Source organism: Triturus cristatus, chromosome 1_1 (assembly GCF_964204655.1).
Source record: "Triturus cristatus chromosome 1_1, aTriCri1.1, whole genome shotgun sequence".
Taxonomy (NCBI): Eukaryota; Metazoa; Chordata; class Amphibia; order Caudata; family Salamandridae; genus Triturus; species Triturus cristatus.
The window spans coordinates 592,323,958-592,337,095 of record NC_140579.1 but is presented as its reverse complement, the minus strand read 5'-3'; the positions used below and the strand labels follow the sequence as shown (position 1 = coordinate 592,337,095).

The following is a 13,138-nucleotide window of genomic DNA, read 5'->3' as shown; positions in this document are numbered from 1 at the left end:
TTAAAGAGGCAGCAATATGTACACAGATAGCCAAACTATTAAGCAAGACCTAAAAATGAGGGCATGAGAGGACTTGATGTATGCCAAAGTGGGCAACTGTCCTCCCAAGTTCAGTTCTCCATCATGGAAAAAAACATCTGTACAGGGCATGCCATGTCTGTCTGATAAGCCACCAGTGTACCTTTCCACAAACTGAGTCAGATGTGTGCGCTTATGTTCTGCAGTTGGGGAGCACCAACTGGGAAGGGAAAGAAAAAGGAAAATACACGAAGTAACAGTGCAATTACATTTTGTCAGTGTTCATTTAATCGTACAAATATTAATTTATACATGAAGGAAAGTTCCTTTTGTATTTTCATTTTTTCTTGTGTTTATTTACCCAAATGTGCTATCGGAAGATTCCCTGCAGAGCGGAAAATCCAACAACACACTGCCTTGTGTTCTACACGTGCACTCCCTACTACATCATACAGACCGCCAAATAACCAGCACATGCCTCACACAAGAAAGAAAAAGAAAAGAACCACCAAAAGCCCAGACTGGAATCATAGGCATCTTAGGCGGCAGTGGCGGTTAGCGGTTCAACTCCCGACGAAGACAGTGGGCAGAAGGGCCAATCAGACGGTCTACTCAGACAGCGGACATCAGACACCATACACCAAGATCAGTAGGGTTCGACTAAAAACCGGGCAGCAGGCCCTTAGAACAAAGAAGCACCTGGCATGAGCTCACCAATTAGGGAAACCATAAACAGCTCACACAGGAGCGCCGGTGAGGGGTAAATTCAACCCAGAAATGGGCAGCGGTCGCTTGTCACAGGGTAGTAGTGCCGGTCAGGGGCACACAACAGCAGGGAGCAAAAGCAGGATAGCAGTAACATCTAATGCAGCAGTGAAGTTGAAGTCCTAACCATCGGGCACATGAGTCTGTGCTACCAGTCAGATTTCTCACCCCAAAAGCATAGCCAATTAGGGCTCCAGTCAAGACATCCGGAGCGTGAGCATTATATAAGCCACGACTTTAAGTGTTTGTGACTCGAGGAGACACTATACTCACTGACTGCTCCTCAACAGGGCTTCATGATGTGGCGGTTTGCGTTTTTACAGAGTTCTTTATGATCACTTATAAACCTGACCAAGAAATAGCCTAAAACCGGAATACATTGGTGATCAGCCTCGTGCGGGAGAGAAGCGGGAACTAAAATAGCATTCCTCTTAATGTAAACTAATAGAATTAACCCCTGGGCTCTTCAAGCACTGGACACCAGTTCTGCTGAAAGTACACTTTTTGCTGGGGTTTGTAATGCGGAAAGGAAACCGATTAAATGACTTCGTGGGAAGGGGGTGGGGAAGAAGAACGCTATGAATTCAGCTGTTAGGGGCTTGTACACAACCACGCTGCGGCTATGAGAACTGCAGAATTAAAACTCAGCAAGTCACTGTAGGGGGTGCAAACTAAATCGTTGCAGGAGAATGAACTTCAGATTTAGCCCAACAATATAGCAGGAGGCACACTCACCTTGCTAGCTTAGTAGTTTCACAAGTGAGAAATCCTCTACCAAATAAAATACCACGCAGGAAGATGGAAGGCACTCGGGAGTGTGCAAAAAGAGACGGCTCAGACATAGAACCAGGCTCGGAATTATCACACGGAAAGGTTCCATACAAGCCAACCAAATTACCACAGGGGTGAGGAGAGGGAACAAAGATGTCAATCACTGCAAGTCAAAGAGATGAACAGACAAACTCAACACAAACAGCTCAGTCACCCACAGCATAACTGAAATCGGTGGAGGAAGGGTGAGCTTTCTCCGACAGAGTGGCTCAGTTCGCAGTAGTTTCCTTTACAAAATCCAAATCACTGACTCAATTAAAAAAAAATATTGTAGCATCGACATCCAGATCAGCATTTCCATCCAGCAGACCATATATCAAATATACAGAAGTTAGCAGCTTTCAAGCCGCTCACTAGCTATTCAACAGCTTAGTAACAGGATGTGGAAAATGTTGGACACCAGGGAACAAAAAAAGAACGCCATCGCCTTCTCCAGCTCACCTCAATGGAAGAGGTGAGAGCAGCTATACCAATGACTGAAGCATATAAAGGCTGGATCTCCCTCCTATGGTTACTAATAACATGAAAAGATAAGCACCCCAAAAAGTAAGTCTTTACCAGAACCAAGAAGGGTATGTACCAATGAATTTGAAGTCCAGAGGGAACGTCTATTTTGGACACGTGGTCACCAGTCTAGTGCTCTTCTACGAGACAGGGAAGAGGTTAGTGTGCAGGACAGGACCACAGTGAGGCACTGAAAGATTGTGATACTGCTGTAAGAGAAAGAACACCTCCCTTGTGGAGTTGGTAGAGCAAGCCAGTCTAAGACAGCTATGCATCGGAGTGCTCATAAGTGGCTAGAAAGTAAACTTGAGTCTCTTTGGCGTTTTCATTCCTCTAAAAAACAATTACAATTCGGAGGTATAGCCCAATATTAAAGATAAAATGGATGGTGACAAGAAGCCAGCTGCCACCTGCCAGCGCTACTCCCTTCTCTTGATAAATGCCTCTACCGACTCAAAATATTTACTGGATCTCGGCTGCAAAAAGAATTAATGTGAAAATGGTGCTCCACAGTGTTTTTACCCTTTCCCTCGACAACAGTAGGGAAAACAAAATAAATATATAAACAGGTGTGAATTCATAAAGGGTCCTGTGGCGATCCATCAACAAAGCAATTCACACTGACATAAAAATGTGAATGAAATCACAGAATCTTGTTTGAGGGCAACGAGGTCCCATTACCTAATCTAATTAGAAAAACAAGACGTGAAGGAGTACAGAAAGATTACTGAATGTTTTCTTCAAGGTCTAGATCACTCAATATTGTCGCTTACAGGAGGCAAAGTCACTGCATTTGGGCTTCCTTGTTTGAGACATATGTGGACAGTGAGTCACGTAGCAGACAAAACAATGAAGACATACAGGAGCAGAACGGTTCGGCAGTCTGTTAAACTGCACCACCACTACTTTACATTTTGACGTTAGTAGCAATACTATTTTATGTTAATACAGTCAAAACCAATAAACCACTTGGTGTCACTAAATGTTAGGGACTACCAATTCCCTCTTGGTTTTTGTGACTTGCCCCAAAAAGTTGGAAGATGTCCATTTACGGGCACACAATCAGGAAATTGGAAGTGCCATTCTGCTTAGTTCTTGGACTGATGACAAGAAATAACACATTCAACCTCCGTGAGGAATATCTTCTAACAGTAGGTGAATTCAACTGTACAGTGCATATCCCACCCAGTGGACCATCTTCGTGGGCTGGAGCCCTAGCAGCCTGTCTCAGAAATGCAATGCCACTGCACTCAGTCAAGCCTGAAGGTATAGGGAAAAAGTGGTGTTGCAAACAGAAAGAGAAAAACTAGGACTGTCTTGGAAAGGGATTTGCGCAGTCAGTCGGTTGTGGACCACAATTATTCTGAATGAGAAAAGAAGACATCAGACTAGATGATGAGGTAAACGGGAACCAGAAGACAACTAACAAGATACTGATAAGCAATCAAGACCGTCACAGTGAAGACGGCATGCTTTGTTTATGCAGATATACATTAACAACCCTTCTCCCTTCCTCCTACTTGCAAAACGGATATCGGTGACTCAACATCCCAACCCATGCGGAGCGAAGCAGACCAAAAACTAGAAACTCTTTTCTAACATTGACCTCAGTTTTTCCCAAATAGGTCATTACCTCCAATCTGCCCCCATCGTCATTAGCCAAACACACGCACAAGAACAGACTAAAAGAAAAAAAAGCTCAGGGACTATAAAAAGAAAATCCATTCACAACTTTGATACTAAAACATTGAGAGAGGAAAAATACCGATACTTTCGGCCTCCAGTTGATACAACACTCAGTGGAGTGCCACTGAGGCAAGACGAAGTCTGCTTTGCAAAACAATGGCTTAAAAAAAGCACACACCTGTTGACCATTGCACAAAAAAGAAATGAAAATAATTTGCTCACAAATACAATCGCTCCATAGGCAAAAATGTTTGTCCATTAGATTTTTTGTCTTACTTAAAGATGGCTTTTCTCTTTTTTAAATCCTCATACTACTTAGATTCGGTCAGTGTTCGTTGTGTGGGAGATATATGTAACTTTTGTGTCGGAAATTCCTGTCAGTAGCATTTTCATAGCACGCTCTCAGCCTGGCGCGCGCACACGCATGCAGATGCGGATTTCGCAGACTATGGCCTGGGATTCTTCTTTATGTTGTCTTCCAGGGTGCAGAGGTGGAGGGGCAACAAAGCATCCTCTAGTAGGTCAAATGGCACGCCCACGTTTACCCCTGCAACAATCCCCGGCAATCACATTCCCCTTTCGCCCAAAGTTCGGCGTCCTGCTTTGTCTTCGTGAACGAACACCCGTTTTTTGTTTAAGACTGTCCAAAGGGATATGGGCCGTGGAAACTCTGTTGAAGAGAAAGAGAAAAATAAGTCATTTTAAATGAAGTAGGCACTAGTTAAGTCAGAGAATGCAAATGAACATTATTGCTTACTAAAACCAAGATTAAGCAACGACATTGAAGTAACACATTTGCGCTCGACCTATCAAAAATGCAATTTTATGATCTAAATTAGTAAAGTGTTCAGTCAGAAAACCTGCATTTGTCAAGCAAAGAAATGGGGCGAAGGGGCAAACAGCCAGGAACACGAACATCCGGGGAAAAAAATAATCAGACTAAGTGTGACACAGCAGCAGAAAGATATCAGGATACACACTGTAGAGAATCGTCCGGGCTCTCCCATACATTGTATCAGAGCACGCACTCCTCGGGGCGAGCTAGTCCCGAGGTAATAAAGGATGGAAGATCGCCCGGGGTCTTCCCGCTAATAGTGTACCAGTGAGTGGTGTATCATTATTAATGCACTGCGCTAGGCCCTGACCCCCTTCAGGCCACGTCACATTGGCAACGAGGGTGGGATATGAGGCAAATGCGGAACAGAGCATCCCCCAGCGGACCTGTGTGTTGCCAAAGGGAAGATCTGCTCCAGTTGTAGAAAGTTTTGACAAACCTACACCAAGCCCCGTGGGGCAACGCAACAACTGCAGCAGCTGTCACTCAACGACCCGCAGACCCGAGAGGAAGGCCCGGCACAGGGGCGCAGTTTTACAATGGAAGACGACGATGGCGATGTATTTGTCACATCTTTTGTCAGCCGGTCGGACAAACAGAAGAGGCCTCCCCCCATGTGCTCCGTCAGAGTAGCCGGATCCACCGTTCAAGCATCGATTGCTACGGGTGCGTCCGTAAATGTCATGGACTCTCACCAATATGAGCGATTGTCTCCACCCCCGCTCACCTCCACGAAAGCCAGAATATATACATATGGAGGAAGTCATCCACCCCCACTCAGAGGGGTGATCGAAGCAACAGTCACCAGCGACAAACACACCACGACGGCCAGATTCCATATCACAGCTGCCACACAGCGGAAGACTTGGGCCTGGTTTTCGTTGCAAACCAAGTACATGACTCATGCCAAAGCTATCCTGCAGGAGTTCCTGAAACTGTTTGAGGGTCTAGGAAAGCTCAAAGGAAAACAGTTCAAATTTCACATTGACTCAAGAGTCAGAGCGACAGCTCTGCGGCATAGCGTGCCATTCCATCTATGCCCTCAAGTGGAAGCGGAACTGAAGAAGCTGGAGGACCTCGATGTCATAAAGAAAGTGTCTGGCCTGACTCCATGGGTGTCACCGTTAGTCATCGCACCAAAACCCAAACAGCCGGGAGCCATTCAGCTGTGCGTGGACATGCGCCTCCCAAATCAAGCAGTCAAGGGAGAACGCCATCTGACATCCACAATGGATGACATAGTGGTGGACCTCAATAGCGCCATGTGGTTTTCAAAACTTGATTTGAATGCTGGGTACCACAAGTTGGAACTAGAGCCACGTTCTCCACCCACGTGGGCCTCCGGAGGTACAGAAGACTGAGCTTCAGGATGGCGGCAGTAGTCTTTCAAAACGCCATCAAGGTCATTAACCTAAGTGACGACATTTTAGTGTTCTCAAACACCCAAGAGGATCACCAGACACCTCCCAGCCACTCTTCAATGCCTGGGAAATTGCAGCCTAACTCCCCACAAGGCCAAAGGCTCCTTCTACCAGGAGTCCATAGACTTTTTTGGGGGTAAATCTTCTCACGGGAAGGACAGAGTGGATCCAAAGAAAGCAACAACCAAGCGGTCAGCCAGCACCCAAACAACGCCAACTGAAGTCCACAGTTTTCTCGGAATGGCCACCTACTGCGGTCGATTTATACTGAATCTAGCTTTCCTGTCTGAACCACTGCGCACCCTCACACGCAGCGGTAGCTCCTGGGAATGGAGCACCGCAGCGAACACAGATTTCAATGCCATCAAAATGGCGTTCATGGACAAAACAGTTATGGCATATTTTCGCCCAGGACGGCGCACCAAACTGGTCGTGGATGCCAGCCCTGTTGGCCTTGGGCAGGTTCTTCTCCAGGAAAGCAGCCAAGACACACGGGCACTGGACGCATACGACAGTCGAGCCCTGTCGGACACGGAAAAAAGGTATGCCCAGATGGAACAGGAGTCCCTCGCTATCAAGTGGGTGTGCCAGTACTTCCACCTGTACCTCTACGGGCAAGAGTTCCAAGTAGTGACCGACAATAAACCATTAATTCCCATGTTTGCTGGGACATCGAGACTGGCACCCACCAGGATTGAAAGATGGGCGGTACAACTGCAAGCCTACAATTACAAGGTCATATTCCGCCCAGGAGCACACAACCCAGCGGACTATCTCTCCAGGCACCCGGAAGTGATGGACATACAACACCCGCCCCCAGATGCAGATCACACGGAAGCATTTGTCAGAATGGTCACTCAGGACGCATGTCCCAAAGCCGTGACACTTGAGGAAATTGGGCTGGGCACAGCCAATGACGAAACGTTTATCAACACCAATAATGGCTTGGCATCAAGAGGAATCACTTTTAAATTCAAGGCCCAAGAATTGGTCGTGGTTTGGTCTACATGTTTCAGCCTATATTGCTTAGTAGCTAGGCTTTCTTCAGGACTCGCTAAGGTGCACTTCAGTGAAATGTGAACCGAAAACGTACAGTTCAGCTATATTCTATATTTTGTCGGTCGCAACTGTGCGACACCTCATGGATCCCAGCGGGGGCAGTACCTGTAGTCAAACCTTCATCAAGGAAACCGCCCACGTCTATCACTTATTTTAGTTCCGAGACTTGTTTTTCACCAGCCCTGAAGAAAGCCTAGCTACTAAGCAATATAGGCTAAAACATGTAGACCAAACCACGACCAATTCACGGATGTGTGTGATCAATTGAACCACAGATAACATCCCATTTCCCTGTTTAACCTTGCCCTACGACCCCACCCAAAAAAATTCTAGGTGTCCTAGAGGCAATTTTAAGTCTAATCACACTCTCACCGTCCCACACTGTCCTCACAAAAAACCCTGCTCCACTGTAACTCAGGCTTTGAAGCACACCTGGGAGGCACTCTGCCTCTCAGGTGGGAACCCAATGATGAAGCATGCCACCAATTAGGTTGGTGGGTGAGGGTTCTTTTAAAAAAGGATTTTTTTTTGCCTTTGAAGCAGTAGTTTGAATTCGGAATTGTTCTTATTTTGTTGATATTGTAATGACAAACTTAAACATTCAGCGCATCAATGACGACAAAAAGGCAGGGTTTATTAATACACAACTATCTACTGAAGTATAGGCTCGTGTAGATAAACTATGCCAGCATTTACTGACGCTTCGCATTGGCTGCATTTTTTTGTCAGCAATAGCTGGTTACGCATTTTTGGTTCCAGGTCATAACCACTGCGTTATTATAGCATGGCAGAAGGATAAGTTACCAGTAAGTTCAATTGTTTTCTGCAATGGTTTGGACAAAAGACACAAGCCCTATCAATGGTCTTTGGACCAGAACTCGATCAGGTGCTCCATACGTGCTTTGAACCATCCTAGATAAGAGGAAACCTCAGATTCACAAGATCCTTTACCGAGTAGGGTGACCAACTGGCATGGGTGCGAATTCAGGACGGTAAGTGTAAAAAGTCAGGACAGAAGGTCAAAATTCGGGACAAAAGATACATTTTACAGACACTTCAGAGGAAGTTGTGCGATAGTATATAAGTAAGTAAATAGACAACCACTTAAGTACAAGTCAAAATAAGTTTATTTTCGGTTGAGACAATCATGCACTTCACGGTTTTTAGGTATGCAAGCAGCCTTGAGCAACTGCACAGGTCTGTTTGTGGTATTTCATATGATAATAATCTATTTATATGGTTACTGCACTGGGTTGTCCAATCTGATATTTTGTCTACAATTCATGGTCCTGAACAGGCATGTTTGGTGAGAGAAGTGGTCGAGAAGATATGCTCATAGACTGTTACTAGCATCTCATATCGGAGTGCCATTGTGAGATGTAAAGTGGCACGCATAGGTGAACTAAAGGGAGGATTGCTGTGATGAACCCACTACAGGGAACACATTATGGGTGTTTCAGAAAGTGGAACTAAAAATATGGAATCTGACTCTGCTAATGGGGGCTTCGCAGAGAGTTTCACTAGCTGACGGAAGTCACATAGGTGCTTTTCCCTGCAGCTTTCTTAAAGAAGGCACTCTCGATACACTATTACATACTTCATTGTTGATGCCTTGCCTATTGCTACAAACAGAATATACGATCGCAAGACCAGCTCATAGCACTATGAGGCTCTCCCTAAAACCTTACACCTAAAACAAAAACATGCAAACAATTACTAGTGTAACATTCAAGTAGCAGTTGGGTGTCACGCAAAATATCATATGTATGATGTATAGATCCCACACATAAGCACACAGCAAATACAGAATAGTAACACATAGGCAAGGGAGTAACCAGAAAATTAAAATACCTCCCACTTTGAACTTAAGCTCTAATGGCACCAAGAAAGTAAAGTAAGTCATCATAACCCTCTCCAGAAGAGGTTTCTTGTCCAAGGATCTAGCCATTCATCCTTCCATCAAACCCCCGATATCCACCATTTCAAATTTATATTCTATCAACTATTAATTTTCATCCATCATTCAGTCTTTCACCATTCATTATGTCCTTTCATCTGTGTGCCCATTCATATCCAAACCTTTTCAACCATTTGCAAACCTATCCATCATCTATGCTTCCATCCATCATTTCACTCACTTATCCCTTCACTCATCCATCCACCCACCCACTCCATTATTTCACTCATCCATCCACTCTTCCACCCATCCATCCATCCACCCATTTAACCGGTCACCCAATCCACCATTTCACTCATCCATCTACTCTTCCACCCACCCATTCACTCATCCCTCCAATCATTTACCCTTTCACTCATCCATCCTTTTTCTCAGCTCTCCACCCTGCCTTTCACTCATGTATGCATTCTTTCACTCATCCATCTTTAAATTCTTTTCACTCATCCATGCACCCATTCACCCATCCATTCTGCCAATCATTCATCCATGCTTTCACCCATCCATCCTCCCTTTGTCCATTCCCATTTCACTTAGCCATCCATCCACCCTCCACCCATCAATTTACTCATTCACGTATGAATCTATCCATTGACCCTATCCCTCATCCATCCTTGCACTCATCCACCCATCCTCTCATACATCCACCCTTTCACTCATCTATCCATCCTTTTGTCCATCTACCCTCCCTTTCACTCACTCGTCCATCCTTACATCCACCTTTCACTCATCCATTCACCCTTTCACTTACCAATTCATCAATCCATCATTTCTCTCAACTATCCCCCCATTCACTCTCCCATTGCACAACCTTTCACTCATTCGTCCATTCTTTCACTGATGCATCCACCCTTTTACCCAGCCATCTACCCTTCTACCCATACATCAATCTATTTACCCCATCCAGCCTTCCACTCACTGACTCATCCATCCTTTCTCTCATTATCCAACCATTCACCCTCTCACTCATCCATTCATCCTTTCACTAATCCATCAGCCATTTACCCATTCCTTCACTTACTCACTCATCCACCTTTTCACATTAATTATGAGCTGAGCCTTTTTCTACTGAGTTGCAGACAGAAGAGACCCATCAGGAACTTGACCCTCGCTGTAGTTCCTAAAGCAAGGGATGGTGGGGGATGGATCACTATGCCCCTGCACATATGCAATCTGAAAACTTGGGAGCCATGAGTCTTGCATGATGCACAGTGCCAGGCCATGAGGTTACTGTGACATGGGGTTGTTTCTTCCATCTAACAGAATGCCCTGCCCTAGGCCGCAGCAGGAGGCGGCCCACACATGCTGTAACAGTCCAGGCTGGCCCACTGTTATTCTGAATGTGACAATCAGCCGCATACAGAATGACAATGGGCAGGTGGGGCTTCCCTTGTGCTCAGAGGATGAGTACAAGGCAGCCCAACAGGGAGCTGAGGCTTCTCGCAGGGGAACAGCTCTGCTCCCTGCAAGGCCCAAAATTACAGACAAACAGCATCCGTAAAAGGGATCGTCACGAACAACGGATGTGACGTCCAAATTACGGAAGGTCCATGAAATGTATGGACGGTTGGTCAGCCTACTACTGAGAAGTAAACCTAATTCTATGTCAGGACCAGAGGAAAGGGTTATGATATCCTTTCTTCATTTTATTCAATAGCAGCAATTTCAGAACTTTATTACAACAAACTACCATTCCCATGAAGCCTTGGGAATGAAGCAAAAACAGTAACATCCATTGGAGGAACAGTTCCATGCAACAGCCAATCGGGTATTAACAGTCCATAATATAGTTCATCTGTGTTCCCTTGGCTTCCTTCGCTGCTCGCAGCTAAGTTCTCCCTTCTGTTTTGCATTACATACTGTGTTCTATTTCTTGCCTGTATGTGTGATTACTGCATGCTTTTGCTTTGACTGCGTGAACGCTCTGCGCTACTTCGCAGTCGTTTTTAGGTCTCGGCTAGCGTGGCTGCGCACATGCGCAGAGCTCGCTCGGCGAGATTTAATGATTAGGAGGGAATTCTATAAAGGGCTTCAAGCCCCGCCCCTCTTTCCCATTGACTGGCGTCACCGTTTATGCTAAACGGTGGCCAGCCATTGGGAAAGAGCACTTTGTAACGTAGACTTTTCCATTTTTAAGACGGCCCACTTGGACGGGCTCGTCTGACTTCCTCCCGTCGCAAAAGGTTTCTAATCTTTATGGGGCCATGTGTTTCAAACACATGGACCCATAAAGACAAGCTCCGCCGCGTGTTTATTTTTGCATCTCGCTAAACCGTGGCTGCCTGGCGAGCGCGCACTCCAGCCATCATAACCCCTCTCCTCCACTAACCGACACCACCCCGCGACCTCCCCAGTCTCGGACAATGCAACAGACGATAGTAAATTTTGCTGCTGCAAAACCGGGATCGCAGGCAGCTCCGCCAATGCACCTCACTCCACTGCGTATTGCTACAGTTATACCAATATTTCTCACATCGAGTGTGGCTCTCTCTTGCAATGTCCACTAGTGTTTTCTACTATTTATATAATGTGTAACGTAACTTGTGCTTATGTAAAGCGCTCTGCCTGGCGAGCGCTTGTTTCCCACAGTCCCCGGGCAGCGCGCCGGGGTGGGTGAGATCTCTGCCCCAGGATCCCGCTGGGCTCACTGCTAGGAGCAGGGCGAGCCTGAGAATCCCAGTGCCCCCTCTGCGCGGACTGTAATCATGTGTGACGGGGGAGTTACAGGCCCGACCACCACCCCTGTGCAGGGCAGCGACGTCCAGAATGGGCTCGAGAGAGTCAGGCAGCTGTCTCCCAACACTCCAGCCATCAAAACCCCTCTCCTCCACTACCCGACACGCCCCGCGACCTCCCCGGTCTCGGACATTGCAACCGATAGTACATTTTGCTGCTGCAAAACCGGGATCGCAGGCAGCTCCGCCAATGCACCTCACTCCACTGCGTATTGCTACAGTAATACCAATATTTCTCACACGGAGTGTGGCTCTCTCTTGCAATGTTCACTAGTGTTTTATACTATTTATATAATGTGTAACGTAACTGGTGCTCATGTAAAGCGCTCCAATACCTTCGGGCCGAGTTCGCGCTATATGAAAACGCAAAAAATAAAAAAAAAATAAGGTCATCCTAACACTGCTTTGTCAATGCACGTCACATAATGCCTCGTTTCACTATAAGCATCACGTAGGGCATAAAAAGGTCTTCTCGGGCGCTTCACTTCAGTAACTTCGTATATACGTATAATCAGTTCCCTCAGAACTCTCCCAAAGCACCTCAGTTTACAACCTCAACATTCTACCGTATAGAGAACACTCAGCTCCGCAAATGCGCCTCACTGTAATGCCTTCTGCTGTTAATATACTGTGACCACACACTGGTAATAGAAAGACCTTCACGTTTGTGCGTACACTCTACGCACTGCACGGTCTGGGACTTCCATTCTGGCTCCGGATAATCTATAGTGCACTATAAGGGTGAAACACTCATGGTGCGCCACGCCTCACTGCTGATCATTATGGCCGGTCACACTTTACATGGGTACAGTTGGGTGGATACATCAGTGAAGAATTCCTTCTCTAAATTCGTGATCCAACCAAACTAACGCTTCTTTTACACTCTCGATGTGATGTTGACGTGGGGATCTACACTTAAAATTTATTTCGGGGGTAGTGGCTTAGCGGCGACACCCTTCATACTCGCTCTTAAGTTCATGTGCGAGGGGGCTTTTCAACAGCCTATCAAGCAGCATGAGGGAGTTCTGTTCTTTCTACCCCGCAAGGCAGTTTACGTGTGTGGTATTTTACAACACGTGTGCCCTTTCGGTCATCTTGAAGCGAGCACGGGTACCTTCTTCTTCCCAATTTAAAGCAGTGATTGGGTGTGATACTCCCAACACGTAGACCGTGTAAAAGGCTTCCCTCTTACAACCTCACTCGAAGCAATGTTGGGTAACTTTCCTCTTATGTTTTACCCGAAGCAATTATTTATGGCTCATCTAAGCAATATTTGGTGTAAGGAGCCCCCCCTTCCCCAGGAGTGTGCGCGTCTGAGGCTCCCTCTTCC

General features: G+C 46.1%; 1 protein-coding gene across 1 annotated transcript in view; it reads right to left on the bottom strand.

Moving 5' to 3' along the window:
* Positions 1-298: 298 nt before the first annotated feature.
* Positions 299-13,138, bottom strand: part of ILRUN (inflammation and lipid regulator with UBA-like and NBR1-like domains) — a 550,951-nt gene continuing 538,111 nt past the window's right edge. Inside the window, exon 8 of the mRNA XM_085643410.1 lies at positions 299-4,474. Within this exon, the coding sequence (XP_085499536.1) occupies positions 4,371-4,474 (104 nt within the window). The 3' untranslated portion in view covers positions 299-4,370. The remainder of the gene's footprint in view (positions 4,475-13,138) is intronic.